Here is a 14,914-nt window from a genome sequence, read left to right as displayed (position 1 = left end):
ATTGCTAAAGATGATTTTAAATAAAATCAAAGTTAGTTCAAAATTATATTGTTTAATTCAGAGTTATTATGTTAAAACAATGAAAAATTAGCTCTATTTAGAATTAGTTAACTTGACTAAGACGCAAACACATTTTAAACTTTATTACAGAAATAACTTGTATTATTAATATTACAATTAATAAACATTTTTTTCTTAAGCCACGCACCCAACCTGAATGTCGTACAACCACAGATTCCTTGCCGGCCTTAGAACACAGCCTGAATTTTTCTCGCTCTTCCTAACAGTTTGATGAAATCGGTCGATATCGTTCTCCCACAGGGCGACAAAAGCATAACTACCGGACCGATAATTAATACAAAATGGCACGTTTCCGCTCGATAAAAATTTCAAATCACATTCACTTTCATGTCCACTTAATTCGCCCTTAAGTTCAGGCCAAATATCGCAATCCCAGGGATTTCCATACAGGACTAGCGTTTTTCCCTCTAAGGAAACACCGGTCAAGTTGAGCGACCTCAACCGATTTAAACCTAGTGAAATTATCACTTCCTGATTGACGGGAATTTGCAACTGTTGCAGAAGAACAGGGCTTTTAATATCGTTATTACTCAAATCCAGCAACTTCAACTTGGTCATGTCCTTGAAAACGTTGCTTGGGATTGTGGAAATTGCGTTGAAGGATATGTCGAAAATCACAAGTTGTGTCAGGAAGTTGATTTTTGGGATTTGGTTGAAGTTGTTGTGGCTTAAAGTAAGCTCTTTCAGGTTGAGGACGTTGGCGAAAACCTCCTCTTGGATGAGTCTGAATTTGTTCCAGTCCAGGTTCAAGGATTCTAAAGTTGAAGGGAAGCTTCCAACCTCAATATGTGTCAATTTGTTGTTTCTAATCGTAATAATTTTTGTTTGTGACGATTGGGGTAAAGCCCCAGCTTCAATGTTTTCCATCAGGTTGTCCGATAGGTCCATGTTTTCAATATCGTGATACTTGAAAGCTCCGTCTTTGATAGTCTCGATTTGATTATTGACTAGAGTAAATTTTTTCATACCGAACACCGGAAAGTGGTATGCTTCAATATTTGGCATCAAATTTCCATAAAAAGTCACGTATTGTAAAGGACTGTTCGTGAAAGTGCATTGAAAGGCAACGGTCAGCTCCAAGCTACTTATCGCATTTATTACGTACAAATTCGTCAACTTGTAGTAGTCTCCCAAGTGAAGAACTTTCATTAAGTTAACTGAAGACTTGGTTGTGTTTCCACTTTCGGATCCTATCATCAGATTGCTCAAATTTTCGATGTCGGTGTAATTTTTAAAATCTTCGAAACTGTCGCATATTGTCATGTAAGACTGTCTGCACGCACTTGTAACTCCTTGAAAGTGAAAAATGTTGACAAAAACAAACACCGCGATTGTTGCAAACAACATAATTAAGCGACAACCAAGCCCAGACTGGAGGAGAGACTGTTACATGGTCAGACAGGAATATCCCAAATGATAATACTTTTAGTGGGAAAAACAAAGAGAATTAGTGCCTGTTTACAAATACAACGTCATAGTGTTCATCAAGGATAACACTAAGGTCAAGTTAATATAAATAGAATTATCAGTAATCATTTTTGTTCATATAGCGTGATTTAAAAATAAAAAAATGTTTAGTTCTCTTCCCAATGATTGTCCGTGCGTTTTCTTTCAATACCTGGAAACTCACAGATAAATTTGAATATTTTCAGTCGTCCGCGCCATTAAGGCCGCTTGAAATTTAATGATATGCAACAAAGTTGGCAATTCCGGTTCCGAGACTCATATTATGTAAATTAAAACTCTTCTCCCGTTTCTCAATGATAACAAAAATCACATTAGGGCCAAGTTTCAGTTTCTTAGAATTTAAAAACTGTATAAATTAAATACTGCAACGTTATCTTTTATTTGAAGGGCCGAGGAAATTTTTTCCAGAAGCGATTTTCTCTTATTGACTTGACCGGATACTCGAGACACGTCCAAAAGCTCTTTTATTTATCAATGTGTTTGGCGAACGGATCGGAAAGAAGTCTGCAATTTAATACCACGTCTGCGAGTTTTTTATTATGAAAGTTGCGGAAAAGTCCGCTGTTGCTGTTCTTTAACCAAGAATTCATTATCTAATATAAAATTTAATCTCGTATTCTTCAAAAGGGAATAGGAAAGCAGGGATATCTGTTTGTGGGTTTCAGTCTGGTGAGATATGAAAACTATTGATAAACTCTTAGCTGTACGGAAAGGAAAATAGTTAGAAAACTATGAACGTAACAAGAGCCAATTAAATTTTTTTTGATTTTTTGATGCTTGCCGCAAATTTGGTACAATTTCGCTGTGGCAATAATATACACCTGCTTCTGCTTTAAAAGAGTTTTTGCGACTTTCGTCGCTGAAAAAGTAGAGGTATCGATTCAGCGAAAGTCGGGTGTATGGCCTGTGTAAGTGCTGAAATTTGTGCCCGAATAAATTGCCGGGAAAACCCTTGAAACTTATATAAGACAAGCTGCTAGCAAATCAGGTTGGTTATCGCCTCTTACACCTTCCACCACATTTCCGGTCTTCATATTCAATAAATTTTATGTTTTCACTGATTAGGGAGTCTGATCAAGAAGAAAATTGCGTATTATATCCCACGCCAGTATAAATAAAACGCCAAAGGTATTTTTGATTTAGTTACGCAAATCTTCACCTTTACTGTAAATTTCCGGGAATGGAATCCGGGAATCAAATTAAGATTTCTCATTACTGGAATCGCACTTTGGCTCCGTGCGATTTGACATAAAACCATTGAATGGATTTACATTCATTTACTCCTTTCATTCCCTTTTCAAACCTGTCTCGAACAAATTTACTTCGCAGATTCCTCGCCCACACCACAAATTCCAAAACTTCGACTTTTTCTATGACAATATTTAACCCTAACTAACGTAATAAAATTTTTTTCAATCACGGAAACTCCTAATTAAGAATTAAAAATAAAATATATTTGGAAATAAAATTTCACAAAGTTAGCAGATAACTTCAAATGTACGGGCTTCCGAGTTGTAGAGGTTCTCAAAGGAATCATGAATATTCCAAAGTTTTTGATAATTGAGTTAACAACTAGCTGTTACTCGTATGGAATAAAGTATGAGTTATAGGTTGTTTTAAATCCGAAACTAAAAAAGTGTTGGTTTGGTTTTCTGTTTTTAGACGCTTTGTTTTCTCTTGTAGTAAGGTTTTAAATAGTGCAACCAACGGTGCAACAGTTGTTCCCGTGCTGCTAAAAGCGTTTAGTATTGATTATTAAGTTTGGTGTTTGAGGGAAATCGAGAAAAATGTGAAATAATTGCGTTTTTGTGTAAACCGTGTAATTATCCTCGCGAGAGCTGAAACCAAAACGCTCGAAACGCACCGCGAATGCCTCCACAGTACGAAGCCGGTCCCAAACAATAACCGAATCAATATTTCACGTCCGCATCCGAAGACCCTCTTCATGAAACACGACTTCGTACCCGCTGAAAACTGAAACGCGCTTGCGTTTCAGCCCTGAACGGACGCTGATTTTCAGTTGGATCCGAGCCTAGGTCGAGATAGGCAAACCACTGAAAGTCGTCATCAGTCGCGGGTTGCCTACTTGCCAACAGTGCTGTGGATTTTCAGTGATTTCAATGATTTGGATTAAGATCTGACGGTCAGTTTAATGTTGTGGAAGCCACTTCGAACCGAGAAAATGGAAGCCAATTACGGGGAGCTTTCATTCGCTTTGTTCGAAACTGTACGCTGAATAATCGATACAATCAATTCCAAAATCCTTGATCTCGCCGAGAAACGTTCTCAGTTTTTTCATTAAGTCCCGGAAATGTGAAAATTTCAACGAAAAGATAATTGAAATATAAAATGACGTCAGCATCGCCGAGCCACTTTCGTGATGAAACCACGTTTTTAAACCTTACCGACTAACATTTTACAGAGCTTTTTCTAACGCTATATTTATTCCACTAAAGTTGCGCGAAATTCTAGTCATTGTTTGACGGACGCTCTGATTTACTGGGTTTATTTTTGACTCAAAGAGAACATTGACGTTTTAATGAGAAAGCATAAAATTGTCGAAACGATTAACAATGACACCTGGCCGAATTTTCTAAACGGTGAAATTTTTGTGTCAAGATAATGGGCGGGGTTAACTGTTTTTTTTTTCATTGATTTCTTTAAAATAAAGTTACTGCTAAAACGAATCCGATTATCTCGTCTAGTTTGCCTAGGACAACCAAGTTATGTAAATCTGATGCCAACAGTTTGCGTGCGTCTTATCTTTATAATCTATTGACATTGAAATGAAAACATAACTCGTAACTAATTGTATTTTCAGGAAAAATAGAATTAATACATGTCCTTAAAGTGGATTTAGTCTCGATCTAAATTTTGGTCTCTGTGACTTGTCTGACTGTTTTTTTAATTAATTTATTTATTAATTAATTAAAAATTAATCAACATTATTTTACGTCGTAATTTTTTTTTAGTTTTTGAAGCTAATTAAAATGCAATAATATTTTTTTAATCATCAGAATCGATGATGAATATATTGGAATAATCAATAACCTTTATTTCCATTCACGAGTAAACAGCCTGACATTATCAGCTGGACGCCTTTTTTAATCATTGGAAGCAAATAGTTTCAGTAAAGTCCAACTGTAATAAAGTTAAACGTTCCAACAAATGTATTTTAGAGCTAATGGGATAGTTTTGTAGAAATCGTAATTACAGGCTGGCTTTTTGCGGTAAACAAGCCCATTAAAAGGGTCACCATTCCCTCTTCTCTTCAGTAATTAGGCCCGAGGTCTGTCATGGCCAGGTCAGAACGCCAAACTTTTAATTAGAAGCTTAACTTTCGAGGAATTGAGGAGAATCTTTGATAGAAATTGCGATTAAAGGAAAAGGACAAAAATGTCAATCACTTATTTCCCAAGACGACGAAATTGAATTCTCAGAGAGCAAACTCAAGCATAAGCGAATACGTTATATTTTTATTTAAAAGCAGTCAGTATTACATGCTAACCACATCTCGCCACTTTATTTCTTTTTTCAAAGCGAGTAGTCTGGATCCATTCTCTCCGAAACTGAAGCAGATAAATAGGAGAATGATTGACAGTGAGCGAGTTCTATTTCAGCTCACGCCACTGAAATCGAGCTGAAAAAGCTGCTTTGGCTGAAACGAGATCGAGACGTAACGAAGCATCGGGAATTAAGCTGTGGAACTCCATTTGTACATAAATTATTTTACTGTTGCGATTTAATTGAATGAGAATGCAGAGCTTTGAGGGGTTTTGGGAAGGAAATTGGGACGCAGCTCCTGCTCCTGTGTCCTTTATTGATTTATCTTTTCCTAATCCTGTGTATCTCTCCCTCGCATTAGATTGCTTCGCGAGTTTTTTACGCACCCGCTCTTTATCGGCGGTTTTTCGCCGAGGAAATTCCAGTTTTTCTAACTAATAATTTTGGAATCTGCTGAGTCCTCGCGCTTTCATTAATTTTACACAGACCATGATGAATAAATAAAAACTTATAAAAACATTCACTTTTTTAATAAGCTGGTGATAAAATTCTGTTTTCTGATTTTACGTTGACAAGCTATTTATCTATTCCTAGTGGGGAATCCTTCAATTGCAATAATTTGTGTGTTGGTCAAAGATATATAGTTGAACTACCCAAATAAACAATTATATTGGATCTTTATTGAGTTATTATGGTGCAACATTATTGGACACCCACTGAATGTTACGAGTATAGACTGTTTATAGTACGGAATGTGCGCTTATTGAAGGACTGTTAAATTAGAACTGGGTGCTTTATTGAATTCATTAGTATTCAATTTGAATTTGTGGCTAAATATCTGTTTTCGCCCAAACACTGAAATATCAATTATTCGATACTTGACGTTAAATGAACTGTAAATATTGCCCACGAATAAAAACCGTTTAAAAAGCTCAGTAAAGTGATCGAAGTTACCAAATTCTAGAGTAAAGAAATTACTTAACAATTTTTTTTAATTCTTCCCATTTTGTTTATCTAGATATAGCAGGTAACCTAGTTTTTTATTTGTAATAATGAGTATGTGGGTTGTTTCACTGAAAACAACGTTTGCATTTATCAAAGCATTTATAACTATACTGTACCTATGTTTATTTAAATTAAGCAAAACATTTATTTTTCAAAACTATTTATTTAAACCACTTCCCAGACTATTTTCTGGAATATTCGACTCAAAAGCTCGTAACTCTTGAAACATTCATGTTTATTGCTTATAATTTAAACATTACATTCCGCATGTAAATAGGTATAACCAAACAATCAAACATCAATCAACCTGCTCTCATAAACCCTGTACGATATTTCCAACAATCTGGGTAAAATTGTTGAAGTCGCGACGTCATTTCTGAAGATCGATTCGGAATGTAACGATATTTTCAGTTTGCCTGTTTACACTGCGAGAGGGTCGAATTAGAAGCGGGCAATCTGTATTTATAACAGAACATGTTGATTCAATGTAAACATTATCTGCGCTTCAAGTACTTGGTGTGTTTGTACTAACCTTCGACAAAAATAAATTCAGACAGGCACGGCTTAATTTTCAGGTAAATAATGGAAGGAAGTAGAGGAAACTTTTTAGTTATTAAAAGTTCTAGGTATATATTGCAAAAGTAATGTTAAAAGACAAAATAAATTAAAAGTAGGTAAGCTCTAATTAATTAAGTTTCAACTTTTGTGTATGTCTGAGAGATTCATTTAATGAAAACTTGGTTGCAATCGCAGGAAAATTAAATACGTGTCGCTGTAGCACAAGCCTTGGATTTTTTTTTTTATTATTTTGTTAGAGTTTAGTTAATTTTTAAACCAGTTTTCGTTAGTGAATACAGGGGTAGTTTTATGCAAGACTTCATTAGAGAGTATGCAGTCGACTGTTGCAATTTTCCGGTTGGCGTTCACATGTGGCTGCGGTTTTTTAATTGCTTCGTTTTCGATGTTTGTTCAAGCTTTAAGCAATTGACGTACAATAATGTGACCAACTGGTGCATTAATGGTATTGTTCGGAACTAAATTGGTATTTTAAAGCTCGTGATTACAAACGATACTGCGTGCAAAACAAATTTTTAATGGCTGTGTTACTCGAGATTAAATTAAAATTGTGGCATTGCTCATTTTGCTGTTTAAATTTCATATTGTCTCTATTTTACACGAACCAGAAATCATAATCGGAAGCTATTGATTTGTACAAGTTTCAGTAATTATTATTTAAGCACCATAATTGCGTTCTTTGATCCTGTATTAAAATTATAAAAGATTTTAATTGAAATATTTTGCTTTTAAGTTAAAGTAGGAATACAGTGTCCACCGTTCAAAGAAAAGAGACGTAAGAAACCATCTTATAAGTTCTTCTGTTGGGTCGAAAATATGCTTTGCATGTTAAATATCTCATTTGAGTTTGTTGTTCGTCTATGTAATGGCTTCAGATTCCAGAGTGTCCTTGCAAAAATGGATCAAAATCTAAATAAGCGAAATACTTTTTTGGAATTTAATTATCGCTCGTCGAGGAAAAATTTTTTTTTATGTGTCGAAATGTTTTTAAAATTCCATCTACGACTAATAATGGTTACCTACCAAATTTACTTTTGGTTATGGTCACAACAAACAAAAACTTCTGCTACAAAGTGCCTACATTATCCTTAATATTTCCCGAACTTCCTCTGTGGCATTTATTCTTTCATCACATTTGGTAATCGATAAATATTTATTGCTTCAATTAGACGCTTTGTTGATTCATTCATTACACTTGCGGCTTTCCATTTTAGTTGAACGTCATTTTTAAAATTCAAATTACTGGCGTCATTGGTTCAGTGACGTGCTTTTTGTTTTACTTATCTTGGAAATCTGTTTCCAACACCAAATAATTCTTGAAATATTATTACAGAACCGAACAAAGTTAAACGTGCTAAAAATGTTAATTGTTGGTCTAACTGTTTTTCCAAGCAGAGTTTCTAAACGCGTTCACCAATTTTCTTTCAATCGAGTACAAGTTTAGCAAAGCGAAATAACCCCGCCGTATCGATCAGAGCCGTGTTCATCATTATTGAGAATGTTTCTCGGGAGGAATCCTTCCTTTATCCTTCTGAGGCCCATAAATAACAGTCGGATTCGTTTCAGCTCGTTGCCTTATTAAACGAACAATAAGCAATCGATTGAAGGGTACCTACACCGTGTAAATACGTGCTAATAACACCAGTGTTGCGATGAAAAGTCGTTGTGGAAGAATCGATAAACGTGGTGCCGAGTTATAACACCTGATCTAGTGCAGTGTTTAGTGTGATTAGTGGGACAATGGGGTGCGAGTTAGGGAAATTGGCCTCGAGTGGCGGGTCGGGGAATCACCGGAAACCGGACGAAAGTGCTCCGCCTGCCACTGTCGACCCGAGACTACCGCTTACTGCCAAACAGAAGTACAACATGCTGGCCTCCTGGAAGGGCATCAGCAGGGCCATGGAGTCCACGGGAGTTTGCATGTTCTTAAAGTGAGTAAAAATGACGCAAAACGGACGAAATCAGTTTTAAAATAATAATAATAACACGAACCACACGAAAATTTTCAAACAGATGTCCTCCTAATTACTTAAACATGTTTCTAGCTTAGAACAGCGTTTTTATTTTAATTTAATCTTCGGATAAATTAATTAATCATCCAGACATGGATATTACATCAACTCCCCCACTCCATTAGTCGAAATGTCGCCATAAACGGGACTTTCTAGCAACAAGCGCAGTAAAAGAATTAGTTTTTTATTACGAAAGCCATTACAGTATTTTCATTTAATTTAACAAACTCCTACGGCTTCAACTCTTTCAAAAAATACTTGTTAACCTGTACGCCAATCTGAATGAGATCTCTCAACTCCTCAAAATTCCCCGGGAAGAACTCCCTAAACTTCAACAACCCGCGAATCGCTGGACAATCCGTGGGTTTCACGCACGATTCCTTGACCATTTTTTTCAAATCGTCGAAAATGCCGTAAAAAATTTTAATCATCGAATTGAAAACGTTTTTCAATTTGGGGAAAATCACTTCGTAGTTTTTCTCCCGCTTTAGCGCCTCTCGGATGACGCATTTGACGTTGCCGTCGCAGGTTTCAAAAAGGTCCTTGTTTTTAAGGGCAACGGTCGCGACGATAGGGCCAAGGAGTGAAGGAATGTTTCGTTTTACGGCGTCGATTCGTTTATTTAGGGCCTTTATGACTAAGATGAGGTCTTTAGGGGGGTTGCTGGGACTGAGGAGATCCATTGTGTTTGGAAGGGACGGAAGTGACGGAAGGAGGGCTTTAAGTTCGGGCAAAGGGTTACGGTGGGGTGGAATAGGGCACTGGATGTAAGGGACGCAGGAGTTGGTGTCTTCGTTGTAGAACTGGTTTAAAGGGCACTCGCAGTTTGTGAAGGACGAGAGGGTGATGCCAGGTCTAGGGCAAGGGATGCAGTCTAAAAAAATTTCGAGAGTTTTTTTAAATTTTGAATAAACAAAACTTACAAGCATCGGTGTGTTTTTCGACGAAAATAGCGGTTAAAACTATTGTTATAATCAAGTTCTGAGGTAACATTTTTATTCGGTTTGTTAACACGCACTGTTTAATTAGCAATCGGTTCTAACATTTTGTGTAAACGTGTTTAACGTTATTTTATGGGCAATTGTAACACTATTAGCTTTCACGCCTATTTTTTGTAAAATTGGAGATTCAGATAATTCTTAAATATTAATTTATATTTTTTTAAGGACAATTACATCGACGAAAAGCCAATAAAGTTTCTAATAAACCAAAAATCAACTTTTTTTAGATTTCTTAGGAAGGTAACATACTTTTGTTTTTGCAGAGTCCTTTAGGGTCTTAAGTAAACAACACATTTAAAAAATAAAAATAAAATAAAAAATAAATAAAAATAACAGAAGTAAATTATGTAATTTTTTAATTTTTCTCTAAATTAAGACGCTCAATGTATTAGCTTCCGAAAACCACAATAAAAATTATTTCCGTAGACCATGTATTTAAATAAATAAACAATTATGTTTTGCTATAAAATCGTTTAATTCTCCAAATAAATGCTACATATCACAAGAAATTAGACACCAAAAAATTGGGTTCGTATCACATGAACAATGGGTACGTATATTAAATTAATAAATGGGATAAATAGTAAATATTCTTCCATATAAATCAAAAGCACAGCTGTTGCAATTCTGAATAGCATTGTTGATATGACTTGAAGCCTCTGGTTGTAGGGAAGTTGATACCACTCCACTATTTTTTAGAATAAAATTAAAAAATGAAAAAAATATTAAATAAAGTTATAAAAAATAATAATGTCTTACCGCCTTGACGCGGAACGTTGCTCTTGTCATTTTTAGACTTAGGTTTGGATGTAGTTGTTTTTTTCTTAGGTTTACCTACAATAAATTAATTAGACATTTTTCCAAAGTACTGAAACTTGGGTCACCCGGATGCACACAATCAGTTAAAACAATTAAGATACAAATGACAAACAACCACTGTTTTAGTGATATCATCCTGTCAACTTTTCGAAAAGCCCCTTTTCCTCCAAAAATATGAAATCAGAGCGCGACATTTATCATACTTAACAAATAAATTAAGCACGAAACGTCGTTCACATCCATAACTAATCAAACCGATAGCCAATCTCCACGTTTCTATAAAACGAAACTTGAATGAACTCCAACTAATTCAGATCAAAAACTCTAAAACCATGCATGTGAAAAAAATTCTAATTCCCATAATAATCGCCCTTGGCTTTGTCGGTCTTTGTTATGGTGAGTGACTCAGTAAGAATTTCGGTCGCCATTGGATTAATTTTAGGCCAGGAAGAAGCGGCTCCTGATCCACCGTCCGGCGGGTCAGAGGAGAAAACGGGCGAGGACCCTCCAGCTGAACCCCCAGCTGCCGAAGAAAAAAAAACATCTAGTGGCGGTCAAGAAAAAAAGAAGGAAGAAAATGTGAAAGAGGACCCTAAAAAGGGCCCAAAAGAGGCGCCCGGAACTGAGGCCGCTTTGCCGCCTACTCCACTTGCATTACTTCTAGAGATTCTTCTTCCGGGGTTAAAGGTTCCGGCACCGTTGGCACCTGTTGCCCTGCAAGCTCTACTGATAGGGCTTGTTACTCCCGGAATTAATGTCAAAGTTATTTCGTTTCTTCTGGCTGTTCAGTTTTGCACTGAAATAGAGCGCTCGGGGCAGAGCTGATGGGGTGATTTGTATTTTTATGGGTGAATTTATGGGATTGGAATAAACATCAAAAAATTTTTTTCGATAATACATATTTATTGTTTTATTTATGGTATAATTACAGTTTTGAGGATTTAGGTTTTTTAATTATTTTTATGAAGGTATTTGTAATCATAGTCTGATGTGCGAAAATTCCCAAATAAAAAACATGATTCAATGGTTTTGTTGTTATTGCAATAATCGGCCGAAATATTTATTCTTAAAAAACATATACATAGAGGAAAAATAATAGATGTAGCAGGTGACCCCCAATTCTTGTCTTGAAATTTTAATAAACCTTGACTATCGAACTCAAATTTGCAATTTTAATATTTTTCCAATTTAAGAATAATCTTCTTTCGAGGAAAATACATATAATCACCGTACCTAATTTGTAACAAACCGTTCACTCACACAGTCATATTATTCGAATATTTTCGACCACTGTGTGAAAGTTATTGATCCATGTAAGTAAAAATTTAAAAACTACTTGAATTATTGTCCAAATAATTTTTTCGCAAGGCACAAGATGCAAGTGCCGCACACCCTCGACGTCAATCCCTTTGAAGAAAACTTGCTGAGAGTCAATCGATTTTTAAACATCGCTCTAATCCTGTTAGAGTCCATCGCACTGCCTCTCCCTCTAATAAATCTAATTGCAGCTCCTGTTGTCGCTTATCTCAGATATGTAATTTTCGGTAATTGATAAATAAATTTTAACAAATGACACAAAGCTTAATTTGAAATTTCCGACTCTTTTGACTGCTTCTTATTACAACTTGATTGCCAATTATTTTTCAGCTGGGCTTATCACGTCAATAATATTTCAGCAGGTTGTAATAAAGGTGTGCTCAAGTGGGTAGCAACGATTTAATAATAATTCTAACAGCAATGATACTGCGAGATTAATATCGGAGTACTTGATTCAGGATTTATTTTTTATTAATTTTCGGATGAATACAACGTTAATTAACTGTGTGGATACGGAACTATTCACACTCAACTAAAATAAAAAGTAATAATAATGATTAATAGTACAGTGAGAGTGCCTCATACTTAACTAAAATTGAAATATTTTATTGTGCAATTGACCGTCTGAACACACTGGTTGTCGTTATCGTTATCCCTAACGTATCCATCTTTACAGTAGCACTTTTTCTCGTGTAGTGCCATACAGAACACCACTGCATAATTCTGGCACGTCTGGCAATCAAATCCCCCATCTCTTATTTCTTCATTAAGGGGACAAGTCGGTGCTGAATTGCGATTCATTACCTAATTAGTCGTAATCTCGTTACTCACCTGCTTGCACCGCAACTGCAAATGCAACCAGGAAGGCGAAATTTTTCACGTCCATGTTCGAAGAGCACCACATAATGTTCCAGTCAATTGATGCTGTCAAGGTCCCAAGCTGCAAAATTACATAATTAATACAACAATATGAATAATGGGACTTCCCAGCGCGAAGAAAATTTAATATTCAAACAAATGAAATTGCAAGACCCGGATTTCAATTAAGCGAGGTTGATGTTGGTCCTTTCTTGTAATTAATTTTCGGCTAACAAATATGTTCAAGTTTTTAATCTTGGCCTGCGAATCAAACTTGGGGTTGAGCTTATTTACACTGGGGGGAATTAATATAAACTTTGGTTGGTTTATCCCCGTCTGTTTGACTTGGATGTTAAATCAAAATATGTTGTCTTAGTGGCAAGGAAAGTGAAGCGGTGATCCAACTTAATCTTTGATTTGGAAGACTAGTCCTTTAATTTATTTCAAGTACACAAACAAATAAAAGACAGCGGATCTACAGTTACATATTTTCATACATATTTAAATGTGCGTACCAGTTACCTGTAAATATCAATATTATTCCAGTCTTGAAACTTTAATGAAACCAGGCCACGTAAATGCTCTCATCAAATCTTGGAAAACTGTTGCATGGCATTACCGCAACTGATAACACTATTATTTAGGGAAAAAGACTTTTCTCCAACACATTTTTCCTTTCAGCTAAATTGTTTTGTTATCATGTTATGTCTCAGCCTACTCATTCATTGATCCAGACAGGTGACGTAAAAAAAAAATTCAATCTAAATTTTTACTATTAATTCTAAAATCAAAATTAGACCGGCATGAAAATCGATAAAATCGACCCAACTTGTGAAGCTGTTACATCGTTTTTACACATCAAGTGTTTCCCTCTGTTTGATTATATCAATGTTTAATTAACCTTTGGACTAATGAAGCAATTTTGCCCACAGGACAAGTAAAATTGTACTCTCTTATTCGAGATAAAACGAAATTGTTTCTGCATCACAGAGCTTGCAAAATGGAATACTCAACTTAACTCTTCGATAGAACTAAAATATTTAAATTTAAATGTAGCTAAAAATAACTAAATTATTTGCGATAATAGAGTGATTCTTTCACTCGTATTTAGTGATTAATTGTCTTGCTTTGCACAAATATGTATACAATTTCTGGCATTTTGTTCCAACTCTTGCCCCTTCTAATAATAAGGACAGTACACCCTCTCCCATCCATAAATGTGATAAAAGGCAGTAAAGGCACAAAGCCGTTCATTTGTGGGTTGTACGAAGTGCCAACCACGTGCGTAGAACCTTGCCTACCTACCTGTGATGTCCCAAAAAGGCCCCCTTGCATTTTTAAGTTTTGTCTCGGGGGCTGCGTTTGCGAAAAAGGGTACATCAGAGAATCGGAAAAGGGTAAATGTGTGCCAATTGAAAGCTGCGTAAACCCAGGTAAACCATGTTTAGTAAAGTACAGTTATTTAGTTTTCTCGTAATTAGGAGAGATTAGTAAAAATTATACCAAAGCATGTGAGAAAAACGAGGAAGAAACAGAATGTGAAACTGCTTGTCAGGCCACTTGCGCTGATTTGACACCACCTGAGTGTGCCATGTTGTGGTGTCCGAAGGGGTGCGTTTGTAAAGAGGGTTACGTGAGGGAGGAGACAGGAGGGGCCTGTGTATTGAAGGAAAATTGCAAAAAGTTGAACTGAATTATTCCATAAAATTAGAATGTTGGAGGTGAAAGGTTATCGCATCTGTAGTGAAGCCATGTTTTTGATATGATGTGTGTGACATCTCCTTCCCCCATAATGTAATTTCTTTAGTAGACGCATTTTTTATAAGGCGGCTCCAGACCAGACGACTCCTCATCCAGACGACATAAAGACTTTATGAACTTAAACCATTCCTTGTGAAAATATTGAAAATCTGATTTTCAGAATAAATAAAAGTAGTGGAATATTATCCCTTTTTATGCGACACCAATGTTTTATAACTTTTAGCCAATATTGGAAAATCAAACGACTGCCGACGGATATTCCGCGAAAAGATTTTTCTCACACTTTGTGCTCTCAATATAGTACATTTTAAACCAATTTTTGAGTATTTTCACTCACAGTAATGAAATTAAAAAGCAATTCAGCAAGAAACTCACTTTGATATTCACATAATGACGTTCAAAGTCAAGTTAATGCATTTGCGTACAAACTCAAAACTGTAGTTTGTGTGTTAACGTCACAAAAACAACCGCTTTGGAAAACTGAGGGCATAAATTTTGAAAACATGTTTTCCA

The 14,914-nt window shown here is 35.8% G+C and overlaps 4 protein-coding genes across 6 annotated transcripts in view; 2 read left to right on the top strand and 2 right to left on the bottom strand.

Annotated features, from left to right (window-relative positions):
• The window catches only part of LOC663615 (neuroglobin), a 35,698-nt gene that overhangs the window by 9,238 nt on the left and 11,546 nt on the right, over window positions 1-14,914 (top strand). Inside the window, exons 1-2 of one of the 3 annotated variants that reach the window (XM_008193670.3) lie at window positions 3,537-3,691; window positions 8,200-8,564. In XM_008193670.3, coding sequence (XP_008191892.1) covers window positions 8,374-8,564 — 191 coding nt within the window. In that variant the 5' untranslated portion in view covers window positions 3,537-3,691; window positions 8,200-8,373. Of the gene's footprint in view, window positions 1-3,536; window positions 3,776-8,199; window positions 8,565-14,914 lie in introns of those variants that run through there. The other 2 variants (XM_015978945.2, XM_015978946.2) reach the window with 2 other exon arrangements.
• LOC103312621 (carboxypeptidase N subunit 2) lies at window positions 196-1,344 on the bottom strand. Its single transcript, XM_008193688.2, has one exon. It carries the CDS (start codon window positions 1,342-1,344, stop codon window positions 196-198), a length of 1,149 nt encoding a protein of 382 aa, XP_008191910.2.
• LOC107397733 (uncharacterized) lies at window positions 8,814-9,712 on the bottom strand. The gene is made up of 2 exons (XM_015978937.2): window positions 9,569-9,712; window positions 8,814-9,519 (listed from the first exon to the last, which is right to left on the bottom strand). The coding sequence occupies exons 1-2, from the start codon at window positions 9,636-9,638 to the stop codon at window positions 8,876-8,878; spliced, it is 714 nt and encodes a 237-aa protein (XP_015834423.1). The 5' UTR covers window positions 9,639-9,712; the 3' UTR covers window positions 8,814-8,875.
• Window positions 10,710-11,489, top strand: LOC103312612 (hypothetical protein). Its single transcript, XM_008193664.3, has 2 exons — window positions 10,710-10,861; window positions 10,908-11,489. The coding sequence occupies exons 1-2, from the start codon at window positions 10,798-10,800 to the stop codon at window positions 11,288-11,290; spliced, it is 447 nt and encodes a 148-aa protein (XP_008191886.1). The 5' UTR covers window positions 10,710-10,797; the 3' UTR covers window positions 11,291-11,489.

This window comes from Tribolium castaneum, chromosome 9 (assembly GCF_031307605.1).
Source record: "Tribolium castaneum strain GA2 chromosome 9, icTriCast1.1, whole genome shotgun sequence".
In the NCBI taxonomy this organism is placed as follows: domain Eukaryota; kingdom Metazoa; phylum Arthropoda; class Insecta; order Coleoptera; family Tenebrionidae; genus Tribolium; species Tribolium castaneum.
This window is presented reverse-complemented; position numbering and strand designations above follow the sequence as displayed.

Excerpts from the sequence above, each read along its gene's own strand:
- LOC103312621 (XM_008193688.2), bottom strand. The coding sequence starts at position 1,344 with ATGACAATATGCGACAGTTTCGAAGATTTTAAAAATTACACCGACATC.
- LOC107397733 (XM_015978937.2), bottom strand. The coding sequence starts at position 9,638 with ATGTTACCTCAGAACTTGATTATAACAATAGTTTTAACCGCTATTTTC. Across the intron at positions 9,520-9,568 it reads CGAAAAACACACCGATGCTT|ACTGCATCCCTTGCCCTAGA; the intron begins GTAAGTTTTGTT and ends AAATTTTTTTAG.
- LOC103312612 (XM_008193664.3), top strand. The coding sequence starts at position 10,798 with ATGCATGTGAAAAAAATTCTAATTCCCATAATAATCGCCCTTGGCTTT. Across the intron at positions 10,862-10,907 it reads CTTTGTCGGTCTTTGTTATG|GCCAGGAAGAAGCGGCTCCT; the intron begins GTGAGTGACTCA and ends GATTAATTTTAG.